This window comes from Notamacropus eugenii, chromosome 4, assembly GCF_028372415.1.
Source record: "Notamacropus eugenii isolate mMacEug1 chromosome 4, mMacEug1.pri_v2, whole genome shotgun sequence".
NCBI lineage: Eukaryota > Metazoa > Chordata > Mammalia > Diprotodontia > Macropodidae > Notamacropus > Notamacropus eugenii.
The window spans coordinates 230,970,616-230,991,099 of record NC_092875.1 but is presented as its reverse complement, the minus strand read 5'-3'; the positions used below and the strand labels follow the sequence as shown (position 1 = coordinate 230,991,099).

Below are 20,484 nucleotides of genomic sequence, written 5' to 3'. Positions count from 1 at the left end.
TGGAAGAGGAAATGACAAACCAGTACCTTTGCCAAGAAAACCCCAAACAGGGTCATAGAATCTGAAAAACTATGTCACCAATCTCTTTTGGGATATCTTTTGCTTTTGATCAGTTTCCTCTTTTGTCTTTGAAACAATCTGTACATTTTCAGTCAGTACATCTCAGCGTGGCAAGGGGAACTCAGGTATAGATTGATTTGGCCATGAACCCTATAAGGACTACTGGGTGTGTTATGAGTCTTGTTGATCTAGTTATGCTCAATAAAGAGAATCCACATCTAAACCCTTAAGTTGTCCATTATTCTTTGAATTTTTGAGCATGAACTGAAAGAACTCAGCACTCTTTGAGGGCCAGTGACCTTCAGTCTCATTCTACTACTTAGACTGGGTACACTTGCCAACTCCACCATAAGATCGACCAAAAGGAAAGTATTCTAATGGAGTATTTCAAAAATATGTAGTAGCTTTTGTGTATGTGTCCTTGATAGCTCAGGAAGTTTGACAAGTTTTTTTATTAAATTTATTTTATTTTTTAATTCATAGAATAAAATAAGCACTTATATAACAGTACAAAAAAGATGATTGCATATAAAACTGCAAATCTATTATGTACAACTTGCTATTCCTTTTAAACATATAATAAAATTATCATGTAAATTTCTTTCTTTTTTCTTTTTCCTTTTTTTCCCCTCTTTCCCTTCTTGGAGATGGCTACCATTACACACACACACACACACACACACACACACACACACACACACACACACACACACACGTATATATGTATATATATATATATATATATATATATATATATATATATATATACACATATATATGTGCATGTGTAAAATTATTCTATTTATCAATTCTTTCTCTGGTTGCAGATAGCTTCTTTCTTCATAACGTCCTTTATAGTTAATTTGGGTATTTATGATAGTCAAAATGACTTATTCTTAAATATTATTCTTAAAACAATTTTTTTTATTCTTAAAACAATATTGCTGTTACTGCATACAGTGTTCTCTTGGTTCTATCCAATTTGCTCTTCATTATTTCATGAAAGTCCTTACATATGTTTCTAAGATCATTGGGCTCATTTCTTTTAGCACAGTAGTATTCCATCACAATCATATACCACAACTTGTTTAGTCATTCCTCAATTGATGGGTATCCCTGCAATTTCCAGTCTTTTGCCACCACAAAAAGAGCTGCTATAAACATTTTAGAACCTATAGGTTCATTTCCTTTTTCCCTAGTCATTTGTGGAAATAGATCTAGTAGTGGTACTGCTGGATTAAAGGGTATAGGCTATTTAATAATTCTTTGGTCGTAATTCTAGATTGCTCTTCAAAATGGTTGGATCAGTTCACAATTCTGCCAACAATGAATTAGTGTCGCATTTTTCCACCCTCCCTCCAACATTTGTTGCTTTCTCTTTCAATCATTTTAGCCAATCTGGTAAGTGTAAAATGATATCTCAAGATTGTTTTAATTTGCATTCTCTAATCAATAATGATTAGCCTTTTTTCATAAGACTATACATTGTTTTTATTTCTTCATTGGAAAACTGCCTGTTCATATCTTTTGTTCATTTGTCATTTGAGAAACGACTTGTATTCTTAGAGATCTGAAAAAGTTTTTGAAAAGTGTTCTTGAAGTGGACCTGGAGATTTGAACCTATCTATTTACATGATTTTGTGGGGTTCTCTAGAACAAGCAACCACTTGCAGTGGCTCCTGGGAAGAGGAAGAAGAGGAGCTCCTCTTGAATCTATTTTCCTGCTATTTTCTTTTTCCAAGGAGAGATGATGTAAGATAATTAATATTGTTTATATACATGTTGTTAGGAATTGCACATTCAATTATTTAATTAGCAAGGTCAGAAAATGTTCTTTTGTAAGCATAATTTTCTTAAGCAACATTAGCCATTATCAGTTTCTTTCTAATTTGTTTTGTCCCTAAAAGGCTTCATTTCCTTCACTTTCTAGAAAATAAGCTATCCATACAATCATTACAGAAGTAGAGAATCCTAGAATTAGAAGAAAATTCATATCTCTGGTTCAAGGAGAAACTGAGGGTAACAGAAATTAAATCACAAGTTAAAAAAAGTGATGGTACTCTAAGATTATACCAGAATCAAAAACCACAATCAGTAAGAAATATTCTTCTCAATTGAGTAGCATTAAACATAACTTGCCACACCCAAATGGATTTAATTGAAGTCTGAGTAGCAAGCACAGAGAACATATATTTTGTGTGTCATTTTTGTTGAATTTAGAAATACACAGGATGAGACGTCACTCCCCTTCCAGGGAGAGGTTCTCCCAAAGGGGCTCTGGGTCTGAGTTCAAGCAGATTTCTATTCATCCTGGAGGATGATGCCAAAGACAAGTGACAGGGCTTTGCTCACCTTTTCTAACTCATTATGCTTCCTCCCTACTACAAGGCTCAAATGTAGCTCATGAGTAGGCTCTTCCCTAAAGGGAATTATAGAGTGTTTTCTGCAAGGTATTCACTGAACAAAGCAGTAGATAAAATACAGGACCATTAAAAAAAGTTTCTTCCCCCACAAAAGATATGGTTAAAACACAAAAGAATCACGTGTTCATCAGTTAATTCTTAATTCACAAAACAATAATCTATCACTTCTGTAATAACTTCTTGGGAAGGAAAAGTTTCTGAGGAGACTTTGTAGATCTGCTAAACTGATACTTTACATTCATCTCAGATCTTTTCTGTCCAAGCAACTCCCTAAATCCTGCTTTTCTGGCCATTAAGACCTGTCTTAGGCTTTCCTTCCTCCCAGGTATAGTTATTTTCTTTCCCAAGAAAGTTATAGCTGCAGTAAGAAATAGTCTGGAGTCAGGAAGATCTGAGTTCACATCTGGCCTCAGACACTGACTAGCTATGTCACTCTGGACAGGTGACTTAACCTCTATTTACCTCAGTTTCTTCAATTGTGAAATGGACATATTAACAATACCTATCTCACAGGTTTATTATGAGGATCAAATGAGACAATATTTTTAAAGTGCTAAGCACAGTGACTGGTATACAATTGATGCTTAATAAATGTTTATTTCCTTCCTTCCCCCTCTGTGGGTCTGATTCCTCATTTTTAGAATGAAGGGATTCCACTAGAGCACCTCCAAAGTCTCTACCAGCTCTGAATTATGTCTCCCCTAAGTTTTTTTCTTCTCCAAACTACACAGTCCCAGTTCCTTCAATGATTCTTTTATGGCATGTTCTTGAATCACCTCACCTTTTACGTTGCTCTGTCTCTTCTTAAATGTCTTTCCTAACACAAAGCTCCCAGAACTGATGACAATTCTCCAGATGTGTTCTGTCTAGGTCAGAATACTGAATACACTTCCCTCCTTCTAGATACCATGGCTTCTATTAAGGCAGCCTAAGATTAAATTAACTCTTTGGTTGCCAAGTCACACTGTTGACTCATTTTGAACTTGCAGTCCACTCAAACTATATCTTTGTCACACAAAATATTGTTTTACTCTTTTTCCCCTATCTTATAACCAATTATAGGACTTTGTATTTATCCTTCTTAAATTTGGTGTTCTGAGTTGTACCCATTCTAACCTGTTTAGTCATCCTGATGTTAAGCTAGCTTTCTAATATAAATATGTCACCCTTGACTTCATCCAAGTAGCAGAGTATATTGAAAATCATAATGAAAATAAAACAATTTTGAAAGGGTCCACAGTTCGACTACTTTGAACTATTGTTTCATAGTTAAGAAGAAAAAGCATTCAATGTACACTTCATAATTGCATTTTGGCCATTAGCCTCTTCTAAATATATCATTAATGTTGAAAAGATAGGTGATATTGTTTGAAGTTTTGGTTGTTTGAAGGTTATGTAAATGGATGTTGAGACACTTGATTTTCATCAAATAATAGATCTGAAGCTGGTTGAGACATTCAAAATCATCTAGTCCAACTCCTTTATTTTACACTTGAGGAATCTGAGTCTCACAGAGGCTGAGTCACTTATCTAAAAGGTGAAACGTAGCAAATTGAGGACCCCAGTAATTAAATCACTAGTTCAAGGTCACAGATGGAGTACTTGGCAGAGTCAATATCAGAATCAATGGTCATATAGTAGGATGAGTGCTGGATTGAGATCAGAGGACCTGTACCTGTTTGACCCAGAGCAAGTCACATAACCTCTTTGAGCTTCAGTTTCCTCTTCTATCAGATGAGAGGTATGAACTAGATGATCCTTAAAGTACGTTCGAATTCTTAATCTATGCTTCCCTGTACCACATGAAATAGAGATTGCAAGCAGGTTCTTTGTACAGTATATACTGTACAAAGTGAATACTGTATATACACAGCAAGGCATTAGCTTTTGTATATCTCGTTATCGGGGCAAGGAAGATATAAGTAGATGAGCAGAAAAGAAGGTAGGAACCGGTTTATGTGACGAATATGGGAAAAGGTATGCATGCTAGCCTTCAGCACCCAGCTTTGCATCCTTAATTTTCTTCACTAATCACCGTTCATTCTCATAGTGAAGACGTCTTTTTGAAATCCGAACACAGCTCAGTGACCGCATTCAGGTGTCAGCCGAGATTGGGGCAGGCGGGTGGAGAGCGAGAACCTCAGTGGCCGCCGATCGCTACAGTCCAGTGCTGCGCGCTCTTCTTGGGCAGCCGTATTTACGGTAAAGGAGGGGGCGGGCGGGGGGGAGGGGGGCCGACAGCGCTGTCCGCGCTCCCTCCGTGTCAGGTGATCTCGATCTAGGAGCCGAGCCCAGCCGAGCAGTGTAGCTGCCGCTGCTGCCGCTGCCGAAGGAAAATGCAAAATGGCACAGTGGGGATGTGAGGCATTCTGCCGCTCGCTGGCGCGGCCCAGACCCACCGCGTCCTCTCTCCGCAATTTGCGGGCAGGCATGCGGCTGTAGGTCCCTGCCGGGCTGCACCCCCCGCCCCGGCACCCCAGCCCAAAGTGGTGGTGATTCGGCAGCCGGTGCTGCCGGAGCAGGGGGGGCGGAGGGGGGGAGCGACGAGGGAAGGTGTTTCCTCTCGGCTCCCCCCCACCCCGACCCCCCCCCCCCCCGCCTCCTCCTCCTCCTCCTCCCCCTCCCCCTCCCCCTCCCCTGCCTCCTCCCCCTCTTCTGCCTTCTCCTCCTTCCTCCTCCTCCTCCGGCTCCCCACACCCCGCTCCACAGTGAAACATGGGACTGTGCTACAGTCTGCGGCCGCGGCTCTTTGGGGATCCCAGCGCCTCCGCTTCCAACGCCACGACCTCGGACTCGGAGCCGCCGCCGCCGCAGCAGCAGCAGCAACAGCTGCCCCAGCAGCAAGCGGACCGCAGCGCCCTGCCGGCTCTGAGCTCCGGGGAGCCTCGCCGTCCCGGGGACCCGCGGGCAGCGGCTGCCAGCAGGGCTGGGGGGGGAGAAGGCGGCGGTGGGAGCACCCGCGGCGGAGGCTGCGCGGGGGAGGCGGCGGGGTCCACGGCGGCGGCCGGGTCGCTCCGCCGCGGGGACGTAGCGGGCAGACAGCTGTGCGCTGGGGAGCGGGACGGAGCGCTCGTCCTGCAGAACGGCGGCGGCGCTGGGAATGGGGCGGCCGAGCGGCAGCAGAGGCAGCAGCCGGCCAAGCAGCAGCAGCAGCAGCAGCCGGCCAAGCAGCAGCCAGCGAAGCAGCAGCAGCAGCCGGCCAAGCAGCAGCCAGCGAAGCAGCAGCAGCAGAAGCAGCAGCAGCCCAAGCAGCAGCAGCAGCAGAAGCACGGCAAGCAGAAGCAGCAGCCGCTCAGGCAGCACTGGGACAAGCTGCGCGTGGAGGAACGCGAGGCCGAGAGGGAAGCCAAGAAAGTAAGCAAGAGCATCGACCGGGCGCTCAAGGAGCAGAAGAGGGAGTACAAGCAGACTCACCGACTTCTCCTACTGGGTAGGTACCCGGCGGGCAGCATCGCCGCGGCTTGGAGGGGGAGCTCTCCTCTCCCTGCTCCCCGCTGCCCTCCTTCCTCCCTCCCTATCCTGTCCTTCCTCCCCTCCCTCCTTCCAGGATGGTAGTGTTGCCCCGACCTTGACTCCTCCTCCTCCACCTTCTTTTTCTGGACTTTATGGAGCGGCGAGTGGGTTTTGCGTGTGTGTGGCTGACAGGAGAGCGTGAATTTCTGCGTGTACTCGGGTCACAGTCGCTCCGCCCAGGTGCCAAGCCGGAGGGCTAAGTGCGGCCAGACTACGGAGCATCGGGTTTATTTCGGGTGTGAGAACCTAGCGGTGGGACGCGTCGGAGTAAACTGTCCCACTTCTTGAGAAATCAGCTGGCTCTTTTCAGAGAGCCCAGGCACGAGGTTGTGTAAGAGTCCCCTGCCTCCCTGTCTTCTAGCTGGTCCGTGGCTTAGAGCATAACGGTCACTCTATAGACGGATGCCCTTGGAGGATGCAGGTCAGAGGATGAGCCTAGACAAACGGAGAAGGGTCCGTGAGCCCTCTTTTAACATTATTTGTGAAAACGTTTTTGGACTCTTGGCTCTTTTGGGGAGATATTGTGTAATCGTTGCTAGTGCCTGTTGTTATTTAATTAATGAGCCTCTCCAGAGATTTTTTTCCCCCCAGTTGATTCATTTGCAGCGACGCGAAATCCACAGGGATACCTAATTCGAGCATCTCATTTCCTGTAAGAAGGGGAATAGTCCTGCTGCAGTTTGTTTTAAGTGGACAAAGGAAAGGGGTTTTTTTGTAGCCTTTTAGCTTAACCACAAAGCTTTCATTTCAGTCACAATGCTGAAGCTAAGACTCCAATAGGTGTGCCTTGTAATGTTTGTTTTGGTGGTGTGTTTTTTGTTTTGTCATTTTATTACCCACTTAGAGTCTGGCTTGCATTCCTTCCTATGTGGACTATTTATATTTCACCTTACAACAAGACTATCTGTCCTGTCACTGTTCTCATAAATCCTAACACACACAAAAAGAAAAGAAATACATTGTGACAGCCTTTTGAGAGTGATAAGTATGTGTGCTGCTTGCCAGTGCAGTATCCCTGAATCTCTTAAAAATAAACCACAGGGTTTATTATTATTGTCTGGAAGTCTGAACTATAGCTTACACAGCAGTGTTTCTAATATCTGGTGATTGGGAAACATTCCTCCAGCTGTTTAGAATACAGTACTTAGGTATAAACAGAAAGATAGGTATAGGTTCCTAATACCTGTTGCACTTCAAAATCAGACATTTTCAAGAACAAACTTTTAAAATAATACTTTTACATGCAATTCAGTGGAATAGATGGAAGATGTACTTTTTCAGTGCTCTCATACTTTGCTTTGAAAATACATAGGCTGAGTGCATTAGCTTGAGTAAGATGGTCACAACTTAGGAGATGCGAACCATAAATGTGTTTATTATGTAACACGAAGAACAGAAATTGTCTTGATGACCTCCTGCTTGAAGTGTCTATTGATTTCCTCTGCAATTCTTAGTGGGAAAACTGTTACTGTTGTTCTTTTTTTTCAGACTTAAATATGTTGGAAATATATGAAAGGTCTCTTAGAGAAGTATTTATAAATTCTAGTGTATTTGTCAGATGAGTAGTGTTAAAGTTTTTTCATGTACTTTCCTCATAGCTCCTACAAACATTTTTGTGTATAACTAAAAATACTCTATGCAAAGAGACACATACAGTGTACTAATATATACATATATGCAAAATGAAAAGCTGAGTCCATGACTAATTCACTAAAATAATGATTGATATTTAATATTTTGGCAAGTCATTTAACACATGCAAAGTATCTTACTACTGTTAGTATACATTCAATGGATACATTAATACATTTATTGGTGCCTTCTAGATTCATGTTTGAAGTTCAGAGAAATCTGGGTTTATGAGCACGTGAGCACACACACATATAAAACCATCTCTTTGAAAGGTGGGCTTTGGCTATAACTCTATTATGGGTTTCTTCACTTATGGGTAGTTGGAGTTCCTAAAACAATAATGGCTCATATTTGTATCATGCTTTCAAGTTTGTGACGTTTTCCCCTCACAATCTCCTTATAAACTGGTTTGTAGAAGCCTTATTCTTTTTTGTTTAGTTAGTTGATATGTAACTACTAAATGTCAGGCTTCATTGTCCAGAGTCCAATATGAACTCTTAGCCATGAAAGTGTTGGTTCTCAATCAACTTGGTCTTAGAATATAGTATAGGACAAGTGAATGGACAAAAGTGGTGGACTAGAGGGCCAATCAACCCACCTTTGGTGAGTTTGTATGACTATGAAGGTGGGGAGATACCCCAAGGTTAATGGTGTCTGCAAAATTTTGCTTGGTGTCCTGGAATTTAAACTTCTATCTCTTTGAGGAGGTGGGAAAGGAAGAGAGGATTAGGAAGTGAAAAGTGACTAATTCATGGACACCTGTTACTATAATTCATTTTGAGTTAAAATCTCCCTAAAGAAATTATTTCATGACTCTACAGAGCCTTTATAAGCAAAGCAGCAAACAAAAAACATAATTTGAGGGGGATGCTTTTGTTTGGGAATTTTTTGCTCCCATTATTAAAGCATATACATAATAGTGCTTTGGGTCACTTATATAAGTAGCTTGTGTGACTCAAAAGTGATCACCATATCTGACAGTCATTTTTTTAATCAGAGTATCAGTTTATTTTGAAACAGAAATAGACTTTTAGTTTTAGTGGGATTGGAACTGGTTGAATTTGGTTGAGAATGTTAAGGATATCCTGAGTCTTTTAACTCCACCTTAAACTTATCTCTAGTGCCAATGTGTTTTTATGATATTTACAGTTGTCCTCATAAAATTTAATTAATTACAGTGGTGATTATTTCAGTTTTTGTGTTTGTATCTTCAGAGTCTAGCATGGCGTTTGGCCTATATTAGGAATTTAGTACATACTTGTGGGCTAATTGATTGAAGGAGCCCAGTATCTTATTTTGTGAATTACTGGTTATTTCAAGTTAGAATACAAGCTGAAAGGCCACTAGATGATTGTAGGGTCCTTCTCTCCCCACTCCATAGTCTCCTGTAATGGGAACCTCAAGACCGATATACCCAGCTGTGTATGAGTTTAGACCAACTTTGAATCTGGCAGGGAATATGGCAAGGATAGACTGCCATCCTCTAGGTCCTCTACTGGTTTATCTTTGTGGTAGCTCTTCATGGTTGTTGAGTCATTTCCATCATTTTTTTCAGATTCTTTGTAACCCTATTTAGGGTTTCCTTAGCAAAATACTGGAATGGTTTGCCATTTTCTTGTCCAGTTCATTTTGCAGATAATGAACTGAGACAAACAGGTTTAAGTGACTTGCCCAGGGCCACACAGTCAGTAAATGTCTGAGGCCAGATTTCAAAACTCTTCATAGTAACTTTGACTTTAGTATATGTGAGCTACCACTGACTCATGGAAAATTTAATCCCAGGAATCTAGATATCTATGGAACCCAAGAGAAACAGAAACCAGTAGGAGGAGAATATCCTGCAGTTGATTGCTGAAATTGGCCAAACCAATCTGGCTCCTAGAAATCAAAGTTTTAGATTCAATTTTTCAGTCTGAAGTCCCTAAGACAAAAGTCAGTTAAGAGGTAGATTTTGCAGGATTTGTGCCATCTAGGCCTTTAAACCCAGTCCTTTAAAACAGCTAACTAGAACTTATCAGAGCTCAAAGAGGCAATGGAATATCTGAAAGTCAGACACACATCCATATTGAGTCTTATTTCATGTTATCTGTATGGCTTACTGGCAGCCCCCCTTGGGAATTCCACATCATTTAGTACAATAATTGTGCACAATTGGGGAGTAGGGGGTGGGAGTATATGGAAATGGAATGTGATAACTTCAATTTTTTTAGAAGGATAATGTACTGCCAGATGACTAATAATGAAATACTACAGTCATTTGCTGTATAATTGTGTGTAAAGTAGAAACCATGTGTTGTTCTTTTCAAGGAATATTTAAGAGGATGACTCTTACTAGAATTTACATAATTGTATTATACAAAAAAAAAGTAGGAGAAGATTAGGAATCAGAAGACCTGAGATTAAGTATTGGTTCTACTACTTATTAGTCTTGTGATCTTGGACAAATCATTTAAGTTCTTATGATAGGCAGCACAGTGGATAACATGCTGGGCTTGGAGGGAAGACCTGAATTCAAATCCAACATCAGTTGTGTAACGAGAAGTCACTTAAGATTTGTTTGCCTCAGTTTCCTCAACTTTAAAATGGGGATAAGAATTGCACCTACCTGGAATGACTGTTGTGAGGATTAAATGAGATTATTAAGATTAAAACACATTTTGGCATTCTGGAAACCAAATTCAGATGTGAAATGCAGAATAGTATATCTGTTGCATAAAAGTATGAGAACATATCTAGAGACCCAGTCTGTTGCATGGATGAATGTTACTGTATATCCTATTAAGATAGACAATGCATTTATGAATCAAATCCTGTCTTTGTGTTTCCTTCATGATATACAATGTGTTCACATTCTTTATAACTATGAGTTGTTTGAAAATAAAAACAAATCTTAATCATCTAAGATTATTGTCATGATTTTTACAGTACATTGTGTTAGGACTGCAAAAGGAAATATGACAATAATAAGACTCATACTTTTTTGTGATGTTTTGGTACCGTAAGGAATTTCCAATAAGAATTTCCAGGTACAGAGTAGGCTTTCCTTATTCATTCCCTTAAATATCTGGCCAACTTGGCATATGCCTGCTTACTAAAGAAAACGAGGATTTAGTTAGTGTTGGGCTGAATCTTTTGAGTTATTGAAGCCATTAGCTTTCATATCTGCCATCAGTGATAAACTGGAAATTGTGGAGAAGTTTGTGAATGCTTTTGTGGGTTGATGGATTTCTTCTGAATTCACCTGAGAATTTGTGCAACAGCGTGTCTAACATAATTGCTAGCATCTCATTTGATCATTCCCCATAATTGAAAACAGTGATGCAAAGCTACATGATGGTGGTAGTAATAAGAAACTCATATGCTGTGAGCTACTAGAAGCATGCTATTGACTAAGCATTTGGGTTACAATACTAAGTAAGCACTTTGAGGTCGAGATCCATAACCTATGTGTGGTATCTTGGAAAGCTACACAAAGTAGATATTCAGCAGATATTGGTGTTGATGGGTAGTGATAATTAGCCTATTAAAAGTGGTATATTCCAATGAAGCAATAATCCCTATATCCTGGGTGTTTCCGTTCAGAGACATCATAGAAGTAAACTCATAAAGTATGGACAGTGTGTGTGTGTGTGTGTGTGTGTGTGTGTGTGTGTGTGTGTGTGTGTGTGTGTGGTGTTGTAGATGTGGATGTTCTTTAAAAGGTGTCATTTTCTTTCTTTTAATTTTAGGTTGATAATTCTGGAAGTCAACAAGGATATATTAAATGCCTGCTAGGTGCCAGACACTGTGTTAAGCATTGAGGAGTCAAAAAAAAGGCAAAAACCAGACCCTGCTCTCAAGTTGATGAATCTATTGGGAGCGGGGGGGGGGGGGGGGGGGGGGGCAGGGGGGGACAGGTCAAGAAAATTACATGCTAATGGGGGTTAATGTGGCCTATAGGGATTAAATATGGGAAAGGACATATTACTGAATGGGGAAAGACAAGGGAAAAATTGCTTTTTCTTTTTATCTTGTTACTCAAGTGTATCAGCTATCTAGAAAGAGAAGAAAGAAAATAGAACATAGATCTTCTGGTCACCCAGACAGAGCTTTTCATATACACAGCTTCCCATTCCACCTCCCATAGCTTCTGGGGGTATGGAGGGGAAAGTATAAAAAAATAGAGGGCAGGGATAGGAGGAATAAGGATAAATTGAGGGAAAAAAAGAGAAATAAGAAAATAAAATTAAAGATTTGAGTATCTGTATAGATGAATATTGCACCTCCTTTTTTTTCTGAGCTGATATCACTGGTATAGTAGACAGGACACTGGATTTAGATTTAGGAAGATGCAGATTGAAATCCTACCTCACACACTTATTAGTGGTGTGATCCTTGGCAAGTCACTTATCCTTTCTGTACCTTAATTTCCTCATCTATAAAATGAGAAGATTGAACCTGGTGGCTTCTAAAGTGCCTTTCCAGTCTAAATGAATCCTTTGCATACCATCCTTCTCGACCCCTCTGAAGAGGTATGAAAAACCCTTAGAGTAGTACTATATACTAGAAAGTACTATATTTTGAAAGAAAACCCATATGAGCACAATCAGATTATTTTGTAGGGTCAAATTATGAACAATTAGCATGAAAATATGAAAGCCAAATACTGAGAGAAGAGAGGAGTTCCTCCATACTCTTGAAATTCTTCCTTGGCACATTACCCCAGAGCTTTCATTAACAATATCATTTTGTCAAATAGCATAATAGAAGCATGAGAATACTAGATTATAAGCTCCTAGAGAGTAGGACCACTTGCATGTGCATACCATCTAGATTTCTCAGGACATGCCACGGTACAAGTGTATGTTTTTAATAAACCCATTTTTATCATAGTCACTCAGCTGAAGACAAAAGAGTAAAATCTGAGTTTTTCTTCTGACATCCTTATCAACAACTGAATAACTTTCCATAATTGTGTTTAAGCAATGGATCTTTTCTGTTGTAGTGAGACCTTTCCCAAAGAAAACCACAAATAAGCAGGCATTGTTTTCTTCTGCATTGTCCTATATTCATGGTATTGAGGTAGCCTCATTTGTTCACCTTAATCTTCCAAGTATAACCACTTTTTTTTTTCTTTTTTTTTTCTTTTTCATTTTTTTTTTTTATTTAGCTTTTAACATTCATTTTCACAAAATTTTGGGTTACAAATTTTTCCCCTTTTCTCCCCTCCCCCCCCAAACGCCAAGCATTCTAATTGCCCCTATGACCAATCTGCTCTCTCTTCTATCATCCCTCTCTGCCCTTGTCTCTGTCTTCTCTTTTGTCCTGTAGGGCCAGATAGCTTTCTATACCCCTTTACCTGTATTTCTTATTTCCTAGTGGTAAGAACATTACAGTTGATCCTAACACTTTGAGTTCCAACTTCTTTAGCTCCCTCCCTCTCCACCCCTTCTCTTTGGAAGGCAAGCAATTCAATATAGGCCAAATCTGTGTAGTTTTGCAAATGACTTCCATAATAGTTGTGTTGTATAGGACTAACTATATTTCCCTCCATCCTATCCTGTCCCCCATTACTTCTATTCTCTTTTGATCCTATCCCTCCCCATGAGTGTTGACCTCAAATTGCACTCTCCTCCCCATGCCCTCCCTTCTATCATCCCCCCCCACTCTGCTTATCCCCTTATCCTCCACTTTCCTGTATTGTAAGATAGGTTTTCATACCAAAATGAGTAGGCATTTTATTCTTTCCTTTAGTGGAATGTGATGAGAGTAGACTTCATGTTTTTCTCTCACCTCCCCTCTTTATCCCTCCACTAATGAGTCTTTTGCTTGCCTCTTTTATGAGAGATAATTTGCCCCATTCAATTCTCCCTTTCTCCTCCCAATATCTTTCTCTCTCACTGCTTGATTTCATTTTTTTTTAAGATATGATCCCATCCTCTTCAATTCACTCTGTGCACTCTGTCTCTATGTGTGTGTGCGTGTGTGCATGTGTGTGTGTGTAATCCCACCCAGTACCCAGATACTGAAATGTTTCAAGAGTTACAAATATTGTCTTTCCATGTAGGAATGTAAACAGTTCACCTTTAGTAAGTCCCTTATGACTTCTCCTTGCTGTTCACCTTTTCATGGTTCTCTTCATTCTTGTGTTTGGAAGTCAAATTTTCTTTTCAGCTCTGGTCTTTTCATCAAGAATGCTTGAAAATCCTCTATTTCATTGAAAGACCAATTTTTCCCCTGAAGTATTATACTCAGTTTTGCTGGGTAGGTGATTCTTGGTTTTAGTCCTAGTTCCTTTGACTTCTGGAATATCCTATTCCATGCCCTTCGATCCCTTAATGTAGAAGCTGCTAGATCTTGTGTTATCCTGATTGTATTTCCACAATACTTGAATTGTTTCTTTCTAGCTGCTTGCAATATTTTCTCTTTCACCTGGGAGTTCTGGAATTTGGCCACAATGTTCCTAGGAGTTTCTCTTTTTGGATCTCTTTCATGCGGTGTTCTGTGGATTCCTTGAATATTTATTTTGCCCTGTGGTTCTAGAATCTCAGGGCAGTTTTCCTTGATAATTTCATGAAAGATGATGTCTAGGCTCTTTTTCTGATCATGGCTTTCAGGCAGTCCCATAATTTTTAAATTGTCTCTCCTGGCTCTATTTTCCAGGTCAGTTGTTTTTCCAATGAGATATTTCACATTCTCTTCCATTTTTTCATTCTTTTGGTTTTGTTTTGTGATTTCTTGGTTTCTCATAAAGTCATTAGCCTCCATCTGTTCCATTCTAATTTTGAAAGAACTATTTTCTTCAGTGAGCTTTTGAATCTCCTTTTCCATTTGGCTAATTCTGCTTTTGAAAGCATTCTTCTCCTCATTGGCTTTTTGAACCTCTTTTGCCAATTGAGTTAGGCTAGTTTTCAAGGTGTTATTTTCTTCAACATTTTTTTGGGTCTCCTTTAGCAGGGAGCTGATTTGCTGTTCATGCTTTGACTTCATGTCTCTCATTTCTCTTCCCAGCTTTTCCTCCACCTCTCTAACTTGATTTTCAAAATTCTTTTTGAGCTCTTCCATGGCCTGTGCCCATTGAGTGGGCTGGGACACAGAAGCCTTGATTTCTGTGTCTTTGCCTGATGGTAAGCATTGTTCTTCCTCATCAGAAAGGAAGGGAGGAAATGCCTGTTCACCAAGAAAGTAACCTTCTATAGTCTTATTTCTTTTCCCTTTTCTGGGCATTTTCCCAGCCAGTGACTTGACCTCTGAATATTTTCCTCACACCCACCTCACCTCCTGATCCTCCCAGCCAGTGTTTGGGGTCTGAGATTCAAATGCTGCTTCCAGCCTCAGGGCTTTGGGCGGGGGCAGGGCTGCTATTCAGTGTGAGATTAAATTCAGATGCTCAGGTGAGGGCAGGGCTGCCTCTCAGGGTCAGTTCCCTCAGGGAGTTTATGCACAGACCTTCAACAATGGATCCAGGCTCCTGCCTGCTTGGAGAGCCCTGGTCTGCCGCTGCCCCTCAGCTTCTGTCTCCCGAGGGGGCCCGAGCCATGGGGGCACCCCACTCCCCCCTCGACCCTCCAAAGGGACTCTCTCACAGACCCCCGTCACCTGTGGGTGGAGGTACTTGTGCGGCCGCTGGAGATCCCGTCCCTGAAGCCCGCTCGGATCTGTTCCTCTCGGTGCCGCGGCCACGGCAGGGCTGTACTCAGCTCCCAGTCCCGGCGCCCAGTCCCGGCGCCCAGTCCGCAGCACGAAGGACGTTTTACGAGAGGTTTGCAGGTCTCTCCGGAACAGAAATCTCCCTCGCTCCAATGTTCTGTGGCCTCTGGGTGCAGAATTCTCCATGAGTTACTTCTTTGTAGTTGTTCTATGGGTTGTGGGTTCGGAGCTATGTGTATGTGCGTCTTTCTACTACGCCATCTTGGCTCCGCCCCCCCCAAGTATAACCACTTAAGACTTAGTGTTAGTAGGTCTGTTTCAACTTCATAGGGAAAATATTCCTGGAGTTTCTGATATATTTCGAAATGTCCAATTGTAAATTTCATTTTCCCCTTCAAGCATTGCCAAATGGCCTATCCAAATGCAGAGTTGTTGTTATAAAGGTCTTATAATTTAAAGAATTTGATAGTTGATGTAGTTATCTAAATTCTACCCCAAGCTCACCTTGAAAAACCTTCCTTCACTGCTCTAGCCATAATTAAGCTCTCCTTCCTATGAATTCCTGTGGCATTTATAGTAGTTGTTGTTGCAGTCATTTTCAAGTTTGTCCAACTCTTACTGACCCTATTTGGGGTTTTCTGGGCAGTTGGAATGGTTTGCCATTTCCTTGTGCAGCTCATTTTACAGGTGACGAAATGGAGGCAAACAGGGTTAAGTGACTTGTCCAGGGTCACACAGCTAGTACGTGTCTGAGACCAGATTTGAATGCATGAAGATGAGTCTTCCTGACTCCAAATCTGGCATTCAATGTCCTTAGCCACTTAGGAGCTCAGTAGTACTTAGAGTAATGATTATGCAATTTGACACATCATGGATTCATAGATTTAGAGCCGGAAGGGACCTTAAAGATCACTTAATTTTGCTTATGAGGAAACTGAGGTTCCCAGATGCTAAATGATCAAGTCAGTTTTTAAACCTAATTTTTTTTACTCCAAATCCAGCACTTTTCGGCTATACCCCACTGTCTCTGGCTTGGCACAATCTTGAATTACTCGGTGTCATTTTATATGTGTTGTCTGCCTCTCCTCCCCTGACAAGACTAAATTACTTATGAACAGGGACCACATGGAATCTGTATTTCCCCCTACCCCTTTTCATGTTTAGGGAATTGCTAAGCATACAGTAGATATTCAGTAAATTTTAAGGTGTTTATAAAACATTTGAATAGAATTCTGAGCTTTAGAGTCTTCATCACGTTAGTTTTAAGATATGTTCAAACCTTTTAAAAGAGTTCAGCTCAACAGACTTCTTTCCAAAACAGAATGTCATTTCTGCTTAGCTTCTCAGTGGTATAAATGAAAGACTATCAATTGTGGCTCAATGGGATTGGCACAAAGTTGATTCTTACTAAAATGTATTGAGTAATATGCCAGTCTCTTGTTAATAGTGATGAAATCCTTTTATTTTTCTTTGTGGTATGAGACGCAGATCCAGAGTCATAAATCACGCTTTAAAGTTGCCACTGAAAAGCCAGAGGTACCTGAATTAGCTGTGACAGTCACAGCAGCTATTTATTGGGTTAAATTGCCACAGTGAGTCCTGGGGCTTCTCTCTCCAATTTAATTCCAGATGGCAAAATGAGAGATTCATTGCAGTGGTGATTGGTTGTACGTGAAAGGTGGAAAGCAGTTGTAGGGCCTGGGTCCATTTTATGATCAACCATAGTGTATTGGAAAGAATACTGGATTTGGAGTTGGAAAATCTAGGTATAGATTCTGAATTTTCCCTTTCCTGCATGTGCATTCTTTGGCAAGTCATTTAAAGTCTTTGAATTGAAGTATTCCCATCTGTAAAAATGTTGGCTTAGATATCTAAGGTCCCTTCTGGTTTTAACTCTTGGATAATGTAACTTTTCTCTGCCATCTTGTTCCACACCCCAATTCTATACCCCTCATTCTGATTGTGTGTGTGTGTGTTTGGTCCCATATCACCATCATTCTCACATTAACAGTATAGGGTGCAAGTTATTCAAAGATTTAAGATAGTAAGCCCCTAGAGAACAGGTACTTAGAGTAAGTCAGTAGATGTTAAACTCTTTGTCTTTTGTAATTTTGTTTATATTGCTCTGTATTGTCCTTTGGTGTTGGCATGCTGAACTATAGGTGTTGTTTTCATGTTATTATCCCAAAAGTAGAAAGTCTCCCCAAGAAAGTGATCAAGATGATGATGAGCCTTGAGATCGTCATATGAGGATTGAAATGGGGATGTTCAGCCTGGAGAAGACAAATCTTAAGGGGAACATGAGAGGTTCAACCTTTAAGGACATTGAACTAAATGACCTTTGGAGTCCTTTCCACCTCTAACTCTAGGATCCTGTGATCCTAAATATTTTAAAGGTCATCCTGTGGAAGGGATTTTGAACTAGTCCTGTTTGGACCCAGAGGCCTAAAACAAGAGCAGCAGGGAGAAGTTGCAGAGGGATAGATTTTTTAGCATAGTTTAAGAAAGAACTTTCTAACTAGTAGAGCTAGCCTATAAGGAATAGGCTACTTCTGGACAATAGAATTAGAATTGGAAGGAAACTTAGAAATCGATTGGTCCAACCCACTCCTCTTTCAGTTGTAGAAATTGAGGTCCTGAGAAGTGAAGTAATCTTCTCAAAGTCAGACAGGTAGTGAGTGACAGAGTCATAATTTCCTCTTCCTAGAGGTGTCCACAGTAGGCAATGACTTTGTAGAGACATGCTAAGAGCATTCTTCCCTTCCCATACAGGATGGACTACATGGCCAACGAAGTCCCTTACAACGCTGACACTTTGTTTTTCTCAGAATGTTAGTAAAAAACCAGTTTTCATCTTTCTGTGTTCTGAACCTAAAATCATATTCAAGATCAGGGCATCAAATTCAAGCTACTTTTATCAAACAGATGACCTGCACTGCTTGGTACTGCGAAAGGGTTGAGTTGTTGATGCTACTGTTGTTTTAAACAAAATTTTAAATTAACTGGTACTTTGTATACGAAAGAAAAGCAACTCTAAAGCATCAGACATTCAACCTCAACATGAGAGGTAGTAATCTTGTAAGTGATGGGACCTAGTGTTAGAACAACTGCGGTCTTATTTCTGCCACTCGCTTTGTGATCCTGGGTTAGAGAGCTTTACTCATTCCATCTGTACAATGGTGATAATACTACATACTCAACTCACCCTGTAGAGCCATTATGAGACTTTGATGAGACCATATGTGAAAAAACTTTTGGTGCCACTTGTTTCTGGGAAGTTAAACCTTTAAGTTCATAGAAACACATGGAGATAGGGTAGAATAATCTGAGCCCAAGTAACCAGTAGACCTGGAGGCAGGGCTCTATGAATAATAGCAGTAGATCCTTCAAATTATCTTCATAGATACTAAACAGAAGATTTGCTGTGCATATATTCAAGATTCAGTGGCCAGGTACCAGACCAGGGTAGGGACCAAGAGACAAATTGACCTAAAATCAAACCATGGTGACATGGTAAAAAGTTCTGGACATAGAGCCAGGAGAGAGACCTGGTTCAAATCCTGCCTCTCACACTTGGTGGTGTGACCCTGGGCAAATGGCTTAACCTCTCTGAGACTCCATTTTGTTATGTATAAAACAAAGATAATACTTTCACTTCCTGGGTTACAAAGTTGTAAAGAATGTTCTTTTTAAGTTCTAGAGTGCATCACAAATGTGACTTACTACTAGTATTATTCTCATTAATATCATCAAGAAAGAAGGAGACCAGGGTTAGTTCAGTAGTAGGAACAAGTATATAGCATTTTTCTGGAAGACACAAAGTTAATTACAGTCAATCCTCAGCTTTCATTGGGTAACATTCCTAAAAACTGTGAAAGTAAAAGCAGGAGTGTTGATACATTGAACCTATGGGAAATAGGGGGTCAGTTTCCTGTGACCACCAAAAACCAAACTTTCACTAGAGATTGCTGAAAATACACTTTTCTGCATATAATTCTTTATAACAAAATATTAATTCCGATAATATATACTTTTCCTAACATAATAACAACTATGAAATAACTCATAAAACTCAGAGGACAGGCAAGTGAAGGAATGGGCAAGGGTGGAGACATCAGAAGAACCCCAGGTTGAAAAAGGGAAAGGGGCAATACCTACCATCTCTTACCCCGTTTTGACCAGTTGGTTGAATTGTACCCAAATTGAAAGCACATTTCTCCAGGTGAGTTGGAACTCCTGTCCAAGGTCCATTCAATGCCCTGAAAGGTGACTAGCACTTTCAGGACATTTTAATGAATATTTCCTCCTTTTTGTGGATATTAACTTGCTCATTGAGCCTCTCATTTTTTTCTCTACTGCATATAGCCATGAATGTACCCAACTATCAAGAGGAAAGTGAAAATGAGGTTACTAATAAAATCATGGTCAAGCTTAAAGTGGCAAAAGTTAGTGGCCGGTATGAATGTTGAGGACTAACTGTTTACTTGGATAGCATATGGCCAAATGCAGAATCCTGACTCAGTTAGATGCCTTCTTGGAAATAAGAGCTCAATTGGTGTTAAATTCTGTATGTCCTCTTCAGAGCTGAAAGACTAAAGCAGCCTCAGAGGCCAGTGTGGATGAACCAAAGGTCCACAGCTGGGTAGCTCAGGTGGCTAAGAGTAAGGTCAAGGGACCACCTGGATACTGCTAGATTAAAGGTTAGAGAATAGCCATTTCACATGTGCAACTGTTCAGCTGTAAGGCTATAAAGCCTCACAAGTTGCTTTGGGCACAAATAGGTTAAGTAATCAGCCAGTATGTCAAAGGCAGGACTTAAATCTTGGTCTTTGTGACTGAGGCCAGTTCCTCTTTCTATTAGGTACATAAATTTTTAATATATATGTATATGTATGTATGTGTATGTGTATATATATGTATGAATATGTATATGTGCATGTATACATTTCTATATGTGGATGTGGATGTATATATATACATATGTGTGTACATGTATAAATATGTGTATATATGAAGTACATATAAAGTAGATATAAATTTATCTGCAGCCTCAAGGCCATGTGGGGCCCTCTTGGTCCTCAAGAGACCACATGTGATCTTGAGGCCACAGGTTCCCCACCCCTGCACTAGGCCTTACTGCTTTGGAAAAAAACCGGCCAAATTTATGCTTATCTTTCCCCAAATTGTCTGTGAGGGTATAATGATTATGACCCAGCTGAAGTGTGGT

General features: G+C 40.6%; 1 protein-coding gene and 1 long non-coding RNA gene across 2 annotated transcripts in view; one reads left to right on the top strand and one right to left on the bottom strand.

Moving 5' to 3' along the window:
* Nucleotides 1-963: 963 nt before the first annotated feature.
* On the bottom strand, nt 964-6,351 carry LOC140501036 (uncharacterized). The gene is made up of 2 exons (XR_011966029.1): nt 5,898-6,351; nt 964-4,806 (listed from the first exon to the last, which is right to left on the bottom strand). It is a non-coding gene; the product is annotated as an uncharacterized lncRNA (long non-coding RNA).
* Nucleotides 5,107-20,484, top strand: part of GNAL (G protein subunit alpha L) — a 515,901-nt gene continuing 500,523 nt past the window's right edge. The window contains exon 1 of the mRNA XM_072604208.1: nt 5,107-5,913. Within this exon, the coding sequence (XP_072460309.1) occupies nt 5,199-5,913 (715 nt within the window). The 5' untranslated portion in view covers nt 5,107-5,198. The remainder of the gene's footprint in view (nt 5,914-20,484) is intronic.